At 37.7% G+C, this 18,629-nt stretch overlaps 1 protein-coding gene across 3 annotated transcripts in view; it reads right to left on the bottom strand.

The window, feature by feature from the left end:
- Positions 1–13,952: 13,952 nt before the first annotated feature.
- LOC127631339 (chemokine-like protein TAFA-2) overlaps positions 13,953–18,629 on the bottom strand; it is a 172,137-nt gene continuing 167,460 nt past the window's right edge. For all 3 annotated transcript variants that reach the window (XM_052109445.1, XM_052109444.1, XM_052109443.1), the window contains exon 5: positions 13,953–14,702. In XM_052109445.1, coding sequence (XP_051965405.1) covers positions 14,691–14,702 — 12 coding nt within the window. In that variant the 3' untranslated portion in view covers positions 13,953–14,690. The remainder of the gene's footprint in view (positions 14,703–18,629) is intronic.

Genomic DNA, 18,629 nt, shown 5'->3' with positions numbered 1-18,629 from the left:
GATGAAATGGCCTGACTGTGGCTGCAAGATCGAAGTGATTGATCGGCACAGTCACTGACTGATAGTTTCACCGTCCGTCAAACACACAAGGAGCACAAGGAGAGACAGAGTCTGATAGAAAGGTGGATTAATGCTGGGTGGGGTTGGGGGGGGGCACCTTTTAATTAATTTAATCTTTCAAAATGTCAAGTGAAACTCAGCGTTTGAATTATAGTATTAGCCACCGTTGTCACGCAGATGATTTATGCCTTTTAATGAACCATCGACCATCTTGTATGTGTGTTCCTTTGCTTCCTTGGAGCTTTTCAATATTTTATAAATATATATAAAAATTAAACATTTTGTTCCAAACCCATAAAACTTTGTTTATACTGTGAAACACAAGGAGATAGGAGGTTAAGATCACCCTTTACTTTCACAGTATGCAAAAAATGTGGTTTATATTCTGCCTAAAATCTTGCGTTCCATGGAATATACTGTAGAAAGTCAACTGGAACAACATGAGGCTAAGTAAAGTGATGATTTTCATTTTCGGGTGAACCATGCCTTTGTTCTGACAATGTAAATCAATAGAGCTCAACCTTCTAAACATCATAAGTTTATTACAGCAAGAGAATCCAGATAATATGGAACAATTTAAAGTCTTGCCCATTAAAAAATTGGAACATGCACATTTTCAACCATTTGCCAAAGTAAATTATTGTAGAACTTAATCACTATGCCAGTTCCCATTCATTGAATCATGTTCAAAAACATGATTAAAAAATGAGCAATTTCTGGTTTTATTAAGGAGACTGAAGGGTAATGTTCATCACTCGTGCTGCAATTACTGCAGCTGTTAGAGGCGGATTTGCCCCAAATCCTTCAGTGAATGCAGCTTGATGACAGGCATTAATTTGATGGGCTATAAGTCATTAGAATCTGCACCATTTTGTACTGCTGATAAAATAGAAATGAAATTACTGTTTCTCATCGCTCTGTAGGGTGTTTTGGTTAAAAGTGGAGGAAAGACGGGTCTTTTACCTGCACTGTTCGAACCACGCTTGAACAGCTGTGTATCATTTACCTCACAGTGGGTTTCCTCAATAAAATATTCTCAGTAAATATACATACTGGTAATGAGTTTAAACAGAACTGAGACCCTTAGGGGTGAATTCACTTAATCCTTGTGTCACTTTTTCACATGATATTTCAACAAAATATGCATCTTGTTCACTAACCACCCACAATTCAACTTAACCAGGCACTAAAAAACACTCAGCCTTGAGTATTTAAATTAAACAAATTAAATGCATGTGCATGTGCGTGTGTGCATGCGTGAGTGTGCGAATATGTATTGTGTTTAAGTTGAGCATTAAAGTTTGGTCGCTGCTTCCTCCATTCCACCCAACAACGAACCTTGTTACAATGTATTTTTCACAAATGTCCAGAAGATCTCTACAGCCAGTGAAAATTGAATGCTGCCATATTATCATTCTGTTCTCTACCCATTTGTCATACATCCTCAGATCTTCAGTTTTCAGTTTTTAATAAATTTTATTTGGTTCACTGTGCAGGCTTACTAATTAAGCACCGGTACAATGAGACAATTTGTTTTATAATTTTCTCCCAAATACAGGTCACAAGCTCGTAGCACATCAGGAAACATCCTGGCACACACAGGGCGAGAGGACTGAAAATAGTAAACTGAAGTAAATTAGGTGAACTCTGTGACGCCTCTAAACTGCTTGGTTTATGTTCTTGCCTGTTAACTCCACAGTCCTCCAGACTCATGTGGGCGATGTGTGTGAAGGGAGAGCAGGTTTTCTACAAGGCTCTGGGGGACAAGCAAGGGACAATGAGACACAAGTTTCTGATGTTCCCATAGCCTAACAGCAAGACAAAAAAATAAAGAGATCAAGTTGCTCAGACATCTAAAGATACTGTACGTTTGGGTGCCCTGTATTAGTCAAAACATCAACAAAATGCACAGGGTAAGATTTCTCTCTGTGTCTCTCTCTTTCTGTCTGAATTAGTCTTTTTAGTATGATTATAAGAAAATGTAACCCTCTGGTCCATACATTTTTTAATAAAAGTCAAAATTGTCAATGGTAAACACCTATGGTTGTTTGGATGTAACATCAAACCCTGAATTGATAAAAAAAAATAATAATTAAGATCTGTCCACTGTAGTGTACACCCTGTATCAGATGGTTAAATATTGCAGATGATCCAATTTACTTTTAGGTGCAAATATAACACAACAAAATAGATCAGACAAACAGTAATCTGCCTCCCCTGATATCATCATGGCCACTACACTCCTATTGCTGTTCCAGATCTAGATTCACACCAGGAGCAGGTGGCTAAGAGGTGGCTTTACTGTGTACGTCTGTCAGTGTTTGATGAGGCGCACCTGAACTTTATAGTGCCTTATCACCACTGTCATAAATGCAGCAGCATGTGTCTCCTGCAAGATACTGGTCTCCCATGTGTATACATAATGTGTCCTCAAGGTCCAGGGAGGGCATGACAGAGCCAGACCCCTAAGACACAATGAACACCTGGCCCTATGCCTCTGGACCCACCACCCTTTGCACAGGCTGACCTTCACTTTCCCACGGAAACTTGAAATACTTTTTATTTAATTTCAAATAAACAAAAGACTGTGTGAGGTGTGTCACCATAGATCCTGCTGTGTTTGTCTTGGCTCTCTGTCATACAGGTTCATGCAAAAAAAAAGAGAAAGAAATAGCACACAAACACTTAAATAGATATCTTGCTTGAAACTTGTATTTTGTCATCATTTAGCTAATCACCCTCATGTTTTCCCAAACCCATTTTAATTTCCTTTTGTGTTGGAGCACAAAATTAGATGTTAGTCACCATTCACATTCATTGTATGGAAAAAGTTGCCATGAAAGTAGATGGTGACTAAGACAATCAGCCCTAGCATTCTACCTAACATCTCTTTTTGTGTTCCACAGAAGAAAAATGGCAGCTGAGGGCAGCTGTTGTTCGGTTGGTAGAGCGGGTTGGCCGATAATCGCAGGGTTGGTGGTTCGGTTCCCGGCCCACATGGCTCCACATGCCGAAATGTCCTTGGGCAAGACACTGAACCCCAAGTTGCTCCCAATGGCAGGCTAGCACCTTGCATGGCAGCTCTGCCATCATTGGTGTGTGAATGTATGTGTGAATGGGTGAATGAGACACATCGTAAAGCGCTTTGAATATCGCTAAGGTTAAAAAGGCACCATATAAGTACAGACCATTTACAAAGACATATGGTTTTGGAAGAACATGGAAGTGAGTAAATTATGACAAATTTTAATTTTGAGGTGAATTATGCTTTTATTGTGAAATATTTCCAAGATTTCACTATCCACCTGCTACTTCTTTTCCATCGTTTGGTCTGTCTTTGTCTGACAGTGTGGTCCATTATACTAAATCAGATCCAAATGGCTGTTAGTAATGAGTGTTCTGGGGATGAATGCTGCTTAATTCTGTACCACACACACACACACACACACACACACACATGTTGTGTTTCCATGTTTTATGGGGACTTTCCATAGACATAATGGTTTTTATACTGTACAAACTTTATATTCTATCCCCTAAACCTAACCCTACCCCTAAACCTAACCCTCACAGAAAACTTTCTGCATTTTAACATTTTCAAAAAACATAATTTAGTTTGATTTATAAGCTGTTTTCCTCATGGGGACCGACAAAATGTCCCCACAAGGTCAAAAATTTCGGGTTTTACTATCCTTATGGGGACATTTGGTCCCCACAAAGTGATAAATACACGCTCACACATACACACACACACACACACACACACACAAACACACACACATACACACACACACATGTAGGACACTACTGAAACTGCTTTAAATCTCATTAGAACGACATCATAAAATATTGATATACATGATGAGTTTGGGGTAAATAAATGGATGAAAAACATTAAAACTGAGTACTTTGGCTAAAGACCAAATTAGAGAGGTCCCACAAGGGAATGAGGCACGGCCTAGGAGGATTCAACCTCCTGGCACCTCTAAGGAACCTGATGATTAGCTTGTGCTACCCCGAGGACTTACCATCTACCACATTGTACCGCAGCTATGGTGGCCACATACACTTTTAAGGTGGAGGGGGACAGCCGCCACTCTAACCACTCCTTCAGGAAGGAAAGCACCGACCTGACTGTGCATCTCTGTGGGTCTTCACCTCGGTAAGAACACCTATTTGCGAACAGACACCACTTCAAGGCATACAGCTGCCTTGTAGAGGGAGCTCTGGCCTGAGTGATAATGTCTACCACCACCGGTGGTAGCACACTTAGGTCTACCGCGTCCTGTCCAGGGGCAAACATGGAGCTTCCAGAGGTCTTGGCGCAGATGCCAAAGGAGGTCCTTCCTCAGGGGTATTTGCCAGGCAGGGGCTGTTGCGAGGAGCGTGAACTCCGAGAACCAAGTCTGGGTCGGCCAGTACGGTGCCACCAACACAACTTGTTCTTCATATTCCCTGACTTTGCACAAAGTCTGTTCAAGTAGGCTCTCTGGGGGAAACGCATATTTGTGCAGGCCCCGGGGCCAGCTGTGTGCCAATGCGTCTGTGCCGAGCGGAGCCTCGGACAGGGAGTACCATAGTGGGCAGTTGGAGGATTCCTGGGAAGAAATCAGGTCTACTTGCGCTTTGCCGAATTGACTTCAAATCAGCTGGACCACCTGGGGTGGAGTCTCCCCTCTCCTCTGAGTGTCACCTGTAGCAACAGCACATACGCTGAGCGATTGAGTTCGGCTGGGATGTGAGTGGCCCGCAACGACTTCAGTCGCTGCTGACTCCAAAGGAAGAGATGGCGGGCGAGTTGCGACATGCAACGGGAGCATAAACCGCCATGGTAATTTATATATGCTACCGTTGCCATGATGTCTGTCCAGACTAACACGTGCTTGCCCTGGATCACAGTCTGAGAAAAGGAGTCAATAACACTCTTTCTATTTTTGCCCTATCTGGTATACCTTACTTCATATTATAACCCACAATGCAATGTGGTTGACTTGACCTTTGTGAACAATGAACCAGAAATAATATCTGGACTTGACATCTTAGGACTTTGTAAAGAGTTTTTAAGGGACTGTTTTAACATGTAATTCAGAAAGTTTTAAAGTCCAAAACCATTTGATATAAATAAAACTGCATATCTCACCATCTATATTTCTCATTATTTATCCCTCTTCCACTCATTCTATTCATCTGTTGTTGCTCTGCATTCATTCTTTCCAGTGCTAATAGGCTCTATGATGGGGACATCTGTTCAGACACACACACACACACACACACACACACACACACACACACACACACACACACACACACACACACACACACACACACACAGGACTTTGTGATGCTAAATGGCACTAGTGTTCTGGTACCCTTTAAACACAACTCATTTAAATTGGATATGTAAATGTATTAGCATGGGGTAGGCTAAATTAGATTATTCTAACATTACACTGCATGATTAAACTGGAGCAATGGACTGGAAGAATAAATTGGAACAGGGGGTTTCAACCTAAAGGCATGCACCAACCTCCATTTGTCTAATACTGCATGAGTCCACCTAAAAAAAACCCCCAATACTTTACATACCATTTACATAAGTAACGCTATGCAGGCTACACACATACAGATATATAAAACAGGTATATAAGAAGGCATAAAAGTATAAAAGAAGGTAGTGCACTGCACGCCTACAGCAAGTATCTAGTAGTAAATCATCCTCCCCTATCACAAACACAGGACGTACAGCACCACCTTTTGATTCAAATGAGTATGGAAAATATGTATTCGTTCTGTGGTTTGGATGGTCATTGTTCGTTTTTGGGTTTACAGCGGAAGTCAATCAGCTTTGAGCGTCGGGTATTTTGGTCTTGCTTGTTTCACGCATTTTAAACTTGTGTTAGTGCATCTGAACACTGTGGACATAGTAGTAATGGGTATGTAAACTAATCAGTGTTTTGAATGAGTCTTTTTAGTGAACGAATCATTCTCTTTCATTTTTACTGTTTCGGTTTTGAACAACTGTTTTTAACGAATCAGTTAAATGATTGATTCAATGACTCACTTATAACACGTGAAAGCTTTGCTCAAACACTCATTTGTTGCCACTTAGTGGTAGGACTGGGCAATATATCAAACATTCATGATATAATCGCAATGATTTTGCTGACGATATACTGTAAAATGAATCAATGTCAAAAATATTGCAATTAATTTAATGTGGTTTTTCTTTGGCCATTAAATTTCAAAAAGAGCACATCATTAGACTAGTTTTACGATCCTTTGGGCTGCTCAATTAATCAGAATAATACCAAAATGGATATATTGTCAAACGTGATAAATATGGTCTGAGTGCGCTTCAGAGTAATCAGGTGGCGCACTGCTCTGTGCACGCAAGGGGCTCATGTTTTTATCGGTTTTAGAGCAGTTCAAATGCATTGTGAAAGAAAAGTACTGCATGCTCAGGCAGTTGCAAAATTCCAACCATTAGTAACCACTCCAAGTTAGTGGCACAGCATAAGGAAAAGGAGATGACAGCGTTTCACTATGAAGAACATTGTAAACTACAAACTACAATTTCAGTGTCAAAATAAAAGCTCCAATTTAAACAAGTAAATAGGACAGAAGTACACTAATCCTCAAAATAATAATGATAATTCAGTAGTAATTTACAATAATAAAACTGACTGGGTCCCCTTCTGAGCCATTTCAGAACAAGCACATAATTGTTGAGGTAAATATCAATATCGTCAATAGGCTGAAAAATATCAAGACACCATTTTTGTTGCAATATCGCACAGGATCTGCAGAACTGGTGACAATATTATTCTTTTAGGTGAAAAGACTCGACCTACTGGGATGAATCAAAATCCTCACCACTACAAAACACAGCAATACACCATATTTAATCTGAAGTACAGCACAAAAACCACAGCACTAAAGTCCAGTATAGAACTGTATTACTGTAATGAAGCAATATGACCATATATCTCCAGCTCCTCCGAATCACATCACTGGAGTTTGTTGGCAGTACTATAACCGCTGCCTTGATCAAAAGTAATGTGACCAAGGAGGTCATATTGGCTCAGCATATTGGCTCAGTTCAACATTTTTGGCAAACATCAAGGAATATGGGTAGATTGAGGTCCTTAAAAATGAGTGAAGGGCAGCTTCATCTGTGCCAATAGCAGTCTGGCCTATGCACTTGTAGATGTGACTCAGACATGGGCTGTTTATTTTAGACTTGCCATTTTAAGCCACTTGTGCTGTTAATATTTTATATCTGTTAAAGAATCAACAGCATTCTGAGCATAGATGTTCCTCACAAAAAAAAAAAAAACGGAACTAATTAAAGATATGACAGCCCCATAAACACTCATACAGTAAATAACAAGAATAATAAACCAAATATTATTTTTAAGGGGATTGAAATTTACACTGAATATTTAAAACTGTTCCTGGGACATTGCTGAAATAATTATACCACACACACACACACACACACACACGTTTGTTTTTCTAGTATATAGCTATAACTGTAGCTAAGGTACACACATGCATATCATTTTGACCAGATTTGACAACAAAGTTAAAGAAGACTAAATTGTCTCAGTCCAGCCAATACAAGATTTACGACTTACAGTTAAATAATTAATCACAACAAACATGTTCCTTTAATGGGAGATGTTTGTGTCTTCTGGAATTTAGAACAGCAGAATAACAGAGGGGTCAGTAAAATGTTGCCATGCTGCCAAATGAATTATTGAGTTCAGCTAGATTTAGATGTAAAATGTTTTCCTCCTGAAAGATCTCAATATCCGCTCACATTATGATGCTACAGGGACTCCACCCACAAGTAGATAGAATGATTTATCTGCAATATTTCTTGCTGTTTCTTTTATTTATTTTTTGTCTGCAGCATACACCCTATTCACCTGGTCTCCGTTCTGAACAACACAGCCCTCTTGGGTCTCTGGTGGGAACAATTCTTCTGTGAACATATTAAGAGCCAACTGCTGGTCACAGACGTTTATCATCACTTTGCAATTTAGGGCTGAAACCTTCTATTTCTTCTACACTTGAAAAATGAATGCCCTGAAAAATGAATTTCAGACATTCCTATAGGCTACTGCTGTATGTTCCTATATGTGACATTACCACACAAACGTTAACTTTGCTATCTAAATGAGGGCATACTGTACCATCCACTTATCTTGTTTTTGTATAAACTAATTATAATGTCTACAGACTAACCCTAGAGTTTACAGACTAACAAAACATTTAATTGAATTTTTATAATAATAATAATAATAAACATTATTTATTAATCATTTTAACAAATTATGAAGTCCCCAAATAAGGTTTTGTCAGATTGATCTTACTTCTGAGGACCAATTCACCCCCCAAACAATAGCTAAGTATGTACACAAACCATTTCAGTGTGTGTGCTGTGTTTATGCCCTAAAAGATTGCATTTATGCATCATAATTTAGCTGAACTGCATTAAACCTGCAACCAGTGTTTTGACACTAACTTCCTTTTGAAAAACTATGAAGACAACATTTCCAATCTTGATCCAATCTTTCCTCCCTGTTACTGCTCATCTGCCAGCTGATATGAAAATAATGAGGAATGATGTGTTTTCATCAGCAAACAGCTATGTAGGTCACCAATGCAACATTTCAGAATACTCTGAAACACACTCACACAATATATTTAGATAAAGTATGATTAATATGCATTCATGTGCATCTGATATGGATCTGTTTTTATAATCCACAGATGTTTTTGATAAAGCTGCTTGCCACTATATGTTTGTAATTTTACACTGATTTATTCCATAACATTTGATTCTTTTTTTTAAAAAAAACCTTTATAATTGTGATCAGGACCAGAGCGGTGACAAGGAGAGATCACCATATAGAAGGAATGGCATTCTAAAAATATGTTTAATCCATTAGTGGTGCAAAATGTGTAAAATAAATAGCATTTAAAAGCAATCATAAAAAAATTCTTATAAACATAAGAAAAAAACCAAAAAACTAAACAAGTCTAAAAACTAGCCCTGTTTTTGTTACTAACTGCAATACCTACTCCCCTCCCTAAACAATTGAGGGCAGAGTATATTTTACTCGATCAATGCTGACATAACCTAATCCATGTGCTCAAACACTCAAACACTTGTCGTTCATCTTTCTTTCCTCACCCCTAGTGGCAGCTTGTTTAAATATACAATTTCTTGCCTTTGCTGTTTGGAACAAACCATCATTTTAAACAAAATTAACCCTCACCTCCCCATTCTTAAATACAAAATCTTTGAATAAATACATAAGAATGAGTTAAAATGAGAGTTAAAAACAAATGCAATAAATAGGACCAATAAAACATTTGCACAACAAAACCCCAATAAATATTGCAAAATGGTGAATTAAACAATATATAAGTCCTTTAGACACATTGAAATCCTGTGGTGGAGGCCGATTCACATGCTCTCCATTACAATAATTTGTAAAAGTAACCTTGTCTGAAGTAATCACCAAGCATGTTGTCAGACCACATGAGCTCCACAATAATACACTGGAAATTAGTACACTGAAAATGACTGAAGGCAAACATATACAGTATCTCATTTTCTATAGCATTACATCACACACAGACACACACACACACACACACACACACACACACACACACACACCAAACACATGCAATGCTCACATATGTGCCTCCTAAACTCTGTGCAATCATGTATTATACAGTATACACACACAAACTCATACACACATGTATATATATGTATATACATGCACATGCAGTCACACGAAAACTCAATGGCAATGATTCTCTCGCTTTCTTTTTCATTGTCTTTCTTATTTTTATTTCATAATTTATTTTATCTAGCTCAGATTTTATTTTTGTCTGCTCTGTCAGAGTGTGTATGGTATCTCTCCTGGCCTTTTCCCTCTGCCGTCAGACTTTATTAAATCTGCAAGTTCCATTTGCATAAGGGGCAGAAATCTCAACACCTCCCAGGGTGATGTGTCATTTCCTTGTATATGTGAGAAGTAGAAAGACACTGGCAGCATTTGACAGTAGCTATGTGTGCAGCGTTGTTCACCTTTTTGTTGTTTACTGGATTCTTACTGATTCAAAGAAGCAAAGGCAAGATGTTTAATAATAATAAAATAAAATAAAACTTACTTTGAAGGAAAAACTATATATATTCAAAGAAGCAAAGGCAAGATGTTTAATAATAATAAAATAAAATAAAACTTACTTTGAAGGAAAAACTATATATATTCAAAGAAGCAAAGGCAAGATGTTTAATAATAATAAAATAAAAAAAAAAACTTACTTTGAAGGAAAAACTATATATATTCAAAGAAGCAAAGGCAAGATGTTTAATAATAATAAAATTTTAAAAAAAAACTTACTTTGAAGGAAAAACTATGTTTTAAGCAAAACCTTTTCAGATTTCTCTGAAAACAAGGCATAATATCTAAAGTAATTGTTTAGATATTTTTACTTGAAAACGAGACAAAAATACTGATTAAGAATTTAATTTTTTATTTTTTCAGTGAAAATGCAGCAACATCTTTTTTTTTTAAATGGCTTCAAATCTTTTTGTGTTGACTGTAGCCTTTGTAGTTACTGCAATTGTCACACTCAGTTTTCTCTGAATCTGAGCATAGTTGAGCCAAACCAGTCTTTCACACCATTTCAGTCAAATCAATTTTAATTAAACGTGTAGTTACTGCATTTTGCCCTTGCATGATTGTATTTTGCATCTATCACTGGGAATGCTCTGTTGAATTTTAAAACTCACAGTCTCGAGACTCAGCTCGCTGGAAAATCTGCATTAAGCAGAGGGGTGGGGGCTACAATGAGCTTCAGTATATGTGTGTGTGCCTGCAGGTGTGTGTTTCATGATATCATGTATTGTCATATCAGCATGCATCTCCATACACGACCTTTGCATCATTTCACTTTCAGATATCTGCCTTTGTGCCTCTCTCCTTGCTCTTGTTGAGGTTAGTGCTCATGAATTTTATTTTGGGCTAATTTCTTTAATCTCGTAATGACATGCACAAATGTTTTCAGGATTTCCTCAAAGCTAAATGGCATGTGCATCTAACAAATTTATCATTCGATTAGACAAATACAAAATACATTTTCTCGACAGTGAGTGAAAGAGAGAGTGAGAGAGTGAGAGAGAGAGATAGAGAGAGAGAGGGTGGTGTATGGATAGCATAATGTTTACACTGCAATGAGTTTTCTTATTTTAGCACTTCTCCTTTTTAAAGAAAGGTTATGCATTTGGAGTGACTAAAGTTTTGTCTGATGGCGAAAACGTCAATCAACTTGTGATATTTTCCCATACCTGCTAACCGCACACACACACACACACACACACACACACACACACACACACACACACACACACACACACACACACACATGTTGTGTTTCCATGTTTTATGGGGACTTTCCATAGACATAATGGTTTTTATACTGTACAAACTTTATATTCTATCCCCTAAACCTAACCCTACCCCTAAACCTAAACCTCACAGAAAACTTTCTGCATTTTTACATTTTCAAAAAACATAATTTAGTATGATTTATAAGCTGTTTTCCTCATGGGGACCGACAAAATGTCCCCACAAGGTCAAAAATTTCGGGTTTTACTATCCTTATGGGGACATTGGTCCCCACAAAGTGATAAATACACGCTCACACACACACACACACACACACACACACACACATACACACACACACACACACACACACACACACACACACACGGCTTAATTTAATATGGTTTTCTGGTTTTAGCTGGTCTAGTATTTGAGGGGTTATTTCACCAACTATTTTTCAGTAGTTTATTGGTGGAGGCAAAATAAACAACCCTTACTAGTGTCACAATTTTTTTTACTTACAGTTTCTTGCAACTGCTTACACACTAAAATTAAAAATAACACACAGTTAGTGAAACCTGACACTCTAGGAGCAAAACCTAAAGATCTGCATAACTATATGCACATTCTCATCCTCACACTTTTTGCAAAACACTTAACACACTTCTCTACATTAGATGCAGAAATCTGAAGTTATTTGCCATTTCAAGGCACTGCCTTTCAAAATACCACACATATGAACCAATTGATCAAACACGGCTGTCAGGTGTACAGACACTTTGGTGCTTAATTGTAAAGTAACCAATCAGTAAGCACTATAAAAAGGCAACAGGTTAGTTAACCCGTTTTCAACAAAAAATGGAAGGTAATGTTGCAGTAAGAGGAAGAGGGAGAAACATCATTGGCCACAGAGCTATTTTGAATGTCCCGGGCCAACGTGATGTTACTATAACATCCCAATGTGCGCTGAAATCACGTAGAATGGGGTCCTCCACCGCCATGTCAACTTAAGTCCTTAAGGCCCACATATTCACATTTTTAGACAGACTACACAACATCGTCACAGCAGAAACCAAATGGATGCATTGCAGATGAGATACATTGTTATCTGGGACAATGTATCTTTCCACCGATCTGCTCTGGTCCAAAACTGGGTTCATCAGCATCCACAATTTTCACTCCAATATCTCCCACCATACTCTCCCTTCCTTAACCCCATATTTTTTTGGCATGATGGTGGAAGGTTTATAATCTCCATCCCTATGTCTGGATACCCCTTATTCAAGACATGGAGGAGGCCTGTGATCTAATTGCTGCAGGGTCTGTGCAAGGATGGATTCGCCATTCAAGAAGATTCATTCCTCACTGTCTTGCGAGAGAGGACACATCCTGTGATGTGAACGAAGTGCTATGGCCAGATCCAGCAAGGCGAAGAGATTATGCTAAGGTTCTTTTTTAATTCATGCTTTCTTTTTTGTCTCCACAAATGTTTTGCTGTGTTTATGTACTATATTCTATTTAGAATATTTTATGTTCTGATTTTCAGTGCAAAATGAAAGCTTTGGAAATTCATGGATGTATTGACTGAATTTACAGTGTGGAGAGAAATAAATATTTTCATCAGTGTGCAGTACGGGTTTTGTGTTTGGTCAGTATTTTCATGTACTTTAACAATATCTCTGAACAAATCAAACCCGGACTATATTATTAGAAAATTAGAAATGTTAAAAGTGTTTTAGATTGAGCACAGCAGTTTGTAACTGGTTCAGACAGAACCAAATCGTATGAATCATCTGTGTGCCATTGAGTGTCAAATTAGGTTTTTATAAACTATTGTATAGTTTTGAATGAAGTGTTTCATTTTGCAAACTATCTGAGGTGTTCTGCTACGTGTGTGTGTGATTGTGTGAATTGTCTGTAGTGTTTTGACAAAATGAGCCCTGATTTCAAAATCGGGCATAAGCAATCGTAAAATGTAAAAAAACTTTAAGTAAATATTTTTATATTTTTACTTTCCTGGAGTATCAATACTTCAGATGACTTTTACTTCTACTTCACCTTATTAAATACAACAATAATTGATTTGACTAAAATAAATAAATAATACATAATCACAAATGTATACTGCATGTTTATTCTTGTTTCCTCTGGTCAGGCTGGTCTAGTCGGCTGGTTTTAGAGAGGTTTTGGCACTTGACAGCTGGTCAGGCTGGGAGACTATCTAGATCACATTAAACCAGCTAAGACCAGAAAACCATCTTTTTTCCCCAGCAGTATCTGTGGAGGAAAAATAAACGTCCCTTCCAATAGTGTCACAAAAAGGCAAAGTGTTTTTTTTACTCACTTAAAGTGTCTGAAATTAGAGTAGAGAGGTTTCTTTTCGACAAATTTAATTATTGAATATAATACTGGCACAGGCTAGATAAAAACATTGATAATAAAAGTGATCATCTTTAAACTTTATTCTGTTTATTTTGAGAATAACATTTTGATCTTTTACACTTTTACATGTTATAGAATATACTGGTACATCTAATCTCTGTTATTTCAGACTGTGGGGCTGAAAATCTTTAGTTTAGAAACAAACAATATACACAAGATGAGTCAGTTTGAGGTCCAGATTGAGTTGACATGTATAAATGCTGTTTAAAGGATAAAGATTCCACAAAAGCAAAGAATTTATTGGACCTTCAGATCAGGTTGAGTGGAAATTATCATGGAACCGTGCAAAGAAAAATTGAAGGATGAGGAAGGAGCCAGAGAGCAAGAGAAGGTTTGTTCTCGCTGAAGAGATGGTGGCTCCATAGTTTAAACTCCATTCGGGTTTAACTGGTGTATATGATTCAAACATCTTCAGTACAAAAAACTAAACAAAAACAACTGCATACACTAAAGACCCCTCAGCCAACAAACTCAAGTGTCTATAGATCCACTCCAAGAAGACTGATGTCCAGAAGGCCAGGGGGCCCATTGAGGAGGACACATGACCTTTAGGATGTTCCTCATGTTAATGGTGGTTACACATCTGGAGACATCAGTCTGGTCCTTAGTCTTTTTATGGTGTATAATCTCTGTATGAGTGATACTAATGAATCCTTAGCCGAAGTTCAATGCAGTCTCTCTGTCTGCTTCTAGTTAGTCCACTTATCTTCTTTTTAAGTTCTTTTGTCTGAGTAATTTGTGTCCTATATTATCGCAGATCTGAGGACAGAACTATCGGGTCACCTGAAATAGAAAGAGAGACAGAGTTAAGGTCTGACAGTTTGGTATTTTCCCATTAGGCACACCTGTGAGAGCACACACCTGTTTGCCAGCACTTGTCTGAATGCAATAACCCAAAAATAGCAGTCATTATAAACAATACAACCCCATTTCATACAGAGGAAGAAATCGTCAGGCACAGGTTCTCTTTGGTCTCTGTTAGTAAAGATTTCATTAATGGTTGGTATTTCTGTGCGCACACTTGTTGACACGGGCACTGGTGGGCATGCTCTGTTGGAGCTGCAGGTGAGGCAGTTGGCACCCAAGCAAACTCATTCATTTAGAGCCTGGCACCTTGCCTTTCTAAGTTGCAGAGAGGGCCTGCTGAGGAGAGTGGTATGGCACAATGCCCGATACTTGATCCACCCTCTCTTTCTTTTCTCTTCTCAGAGTCTGTTTCAGTTTTGGCTTAAGTTTCATGTTGGCAGAGAAAGAGCAGTTACTCTTCAGATCAATCATTCTAAACATCAATAACTGATCAAAACAGCTCTCCGTCACTTCTCTCTTATATTCTCACTAACCTCCACTGAATGTTCCTTGATCTCTTTCCCTTGATTCCCTCTATCTATCTTTTTCAGTTTTATGTATGAGGTGCCTATACTTATCTTATTATAAGATGGTCAAAACATTTTCTTAACAGGTTTCCAATACTGACTACAAACTTAGACAAGTTAGTTCACTTTTAAACAATAGATATAAAATATAAATATATATATATATATATATATATATATATATATATATATATATATATATATGATCCTGAGGTCACCAGAACCATTCCTGCTTCATGTTGGACTCCACTGCCACGTGTCGCTGAATGATGATGATTAAATGCAGCCGGTACCAGCCAAACATCACTTTGGACTTCAGAGGATGAACTGATGCCAACTCCAAACATAAAACATGGGATACTTCATATGTCATAGGATGGACCACACCGAACCTCACCAAAAGTACCGGCCAGGTTGAACTGCGTTTCTCATCCCTGATCTCTGCCTGCATCACCTGCATTTTCCTATTGATGGACTACTATCTTGAAATGGAATTCATAGACTAACAACTGCCAAAAAAAGCCTTCATCAGCCAATTAACAAGGACAATTGCATCTATGTGAACTTCTGCAGTTAATCCAGGATGGACTTCAAAGACATTAATCTTACAGATCAAACAAAATCGATGTTTAAACACTGACCCTTAACTTAGTTTAATCATTTTAAACCATGACTTGCACTATACTTAAGTAATATTTACATTAAATTCATGATGTTAGCCAGAGGGGAAGTGGCCCCCACAGTGAGTCTGGTTTCTCCCAAGGTTATTTTTCTCCATTAATCAACATCTTATGGAGTTTTGTGTTCCTTGCCTCAGTCGCTTTCAGCTTGCTCACTGGAGTTATTAATACAATTATTATTTAATTACTTATTTTTAAACTCGATTAACAATTGTATGTTATCTAATTACACAATGATGACTCATCAACATTATAGACATTACAGTTTTATCTTCTGTTAATGCCTGATCTTCTGTAAAGCTGCTTTGAAACAATGTGTGTTGTGAAAGGCGCTATACAAATAAAATGTACTTGACTTGACTATATATATATATATATATATATATATTATTTACTGTATACAGTATGTGTGTATACATACTGTATACTATAAAATATACAAAACCTTCTTAAATTAGAATAATTTATGAATTCTACCCTGCAAACTAAATATCTTTGTTATAACTCTTTGTTAAACAAGCAAAGATAATCAAACCACACTGCCATACATTATGGCAAGTGTAACCTATATTATGGCAGATTTTTACCCAAAGGTTAAAAATAATATTAGAACAAAGGTATTTTTCAAAAGGTCAGGTCAGGGCATATTGTCACATTTTATACAGGGCAGGTTGACACATGTTGTGATAATGAGGACTACCCTCGAAGATCAAACCTAGGCCACAGGTTAGTGGTCCCAATGTGACAACTTACTCTATATATTGTGACAACATGCCCCGCTAAATATCTTTTTGTAGCCAAAACGAAGGTTTGAGTTAAATAATCCCACTTTAATAATCTTTAATAAAACTTTAATAATCCCACCCTGAGAAATATTCACTGACGTAAAACAAGTGACAATTAACCACTGTCTCACCTGAAAACAAACAAGGTCTATTGTAAGCCTGTCTCTCCATTTCATTTCCAGGATACATCACAGATACAGTGTGTGAGTGTGTGCACTTAGCAATAGTTTGGGGACAAATTTGCACCCAAAAGTGAGCTAAATTGGACAAAAGCTTAGGACATCCTCATTAGGGCATCAGTAAGTCTTAGTTTATAGTAATTAAAGTTAGCTTCATATAAAAGTCTATAGTGTGTCCCCATTTAGATAACCGAGCAAACATGTGTTGTATTGTGTTGTGTGTGTGTTGCAGGTCAAATTAATTCAAGAACTAACTAAACAACACACACACACACACACACACACACACACACACACACACACACACACACACACACACACACACACACACACACACACACACACACACACACACACACACACATTATTTTCCTATAGGGCAGTTTTTAGGTTTGCAAGACCAAATGTTGTACTTCATCTTAAAAAAACATCACACACACATTCAAACACACCCAACACACACCACACACACTCTATCTGACACATGCTCACACTGGCTCAAATGAATGGATTAGTGTCTTGTGTCTGTTTTGTTATGAGAGGTCTGCACAGAAGAGCAGTCAGATCATCATTATCACCATCAGTGATCAAACCACACTCTCTCCTTCTCCCCTCATTGAATCTTCATCCCCTGTCTTTCCTCTTATATTTTTATATATAATGGAACTCCTCTGGAAGGTCTTTAAAAATATGAGATAACCCTGAAGTAATGCATAACAATTCTCCAGAAACCTCCATATGCATTGTTCTCTATGATGAAACAGAATATTCCAGACATTTCTATAACTATCATAACTTTTATTTGGAAATGTATTAAATATTTATAACGTGCAGTGCCTTGCCCCCCTCATAAAGTAGCCTATTATATTATGATTAAATTAGCCTATGATATGCAATAGAATGATATGTATCACAGTAGACTAGACTTGATGTAGCTCATCAACAGATTTACACTTGATATATGATATACATTTAGAAACATGAGCAGAAAATGTTCAGCACAGAATAGGCAAGATAAATATAAATTGTACTTGTATGTAAAATATTTTCTACTAGTTTGTGTGTGTGTGTGTGTGTGTGTGTGTGTGTGTGTGTGTGCGTGTGTGTGTAATTTGATTGATTACTCTGGATACTTCCTCTCCAGTGAGCAGAATAAAGGTTGACAGCAAGTCATATGGTCACTTCCTTTTGTTTACTCCTTTGATTTGCCTTTGACTTCTTCCAGTGAAAACAGTCTCAGTCAGTCACTTCATATCTCTCACTCATAACATACAGTAAGTGCTTGATCTGAATGTTTGTGTTTGTGTATGTGTGTGTTCATGTTTATACTACATTGTGGGGACCAAATGTCCCCACAAGGATAGTAAAACCTGAGAACACCTACCTTCTGGGACCCAGCTAGCAGTCCCCATGAGGGAAATGGCTTATTAAACATACTAAACTATGTTTCCCCGTCTGTCGCTCTCGTCGACGTTGTGTCGGAGAAACGACACTAGGGGTCTCTCTTGAGCACCGAATATACCTCTGATCTATGAAAAAAGGCCAATGAGAAGTTGGCAGCCAGTATTTGCATACCCCGCCCCCAGACATATGGGTATAAAGGCAAGGAAATACTATGAGTTCATTCAGAAAATTTCTTTTCTGAAATGGTTGTGCATGCTGTTCGCTTAAAGTCACACCAGTTCCAGTATTC

Source organism: Xyrauchen texanus, chromosome 37 (assembly GCF_025860055.1).
Source record: "Xyrauchen texanus isolate HMW12.3.18 chromosome 37, RBS_HiC_50CHRs, whole genome shotgun sequence".
NCBI classification, from domain to species: domain Eukaryota; kingdom Metazoa; phylum Chordata; class Actinopteri; order Cypriniformes; family Catostomidae; genus Xyrauchen; species Xyrauchen texanus.
Note: the sequence above shows the minus strand (reverse complement) of the source record. Positions and strands in the feature narration are given on the sequence as shown.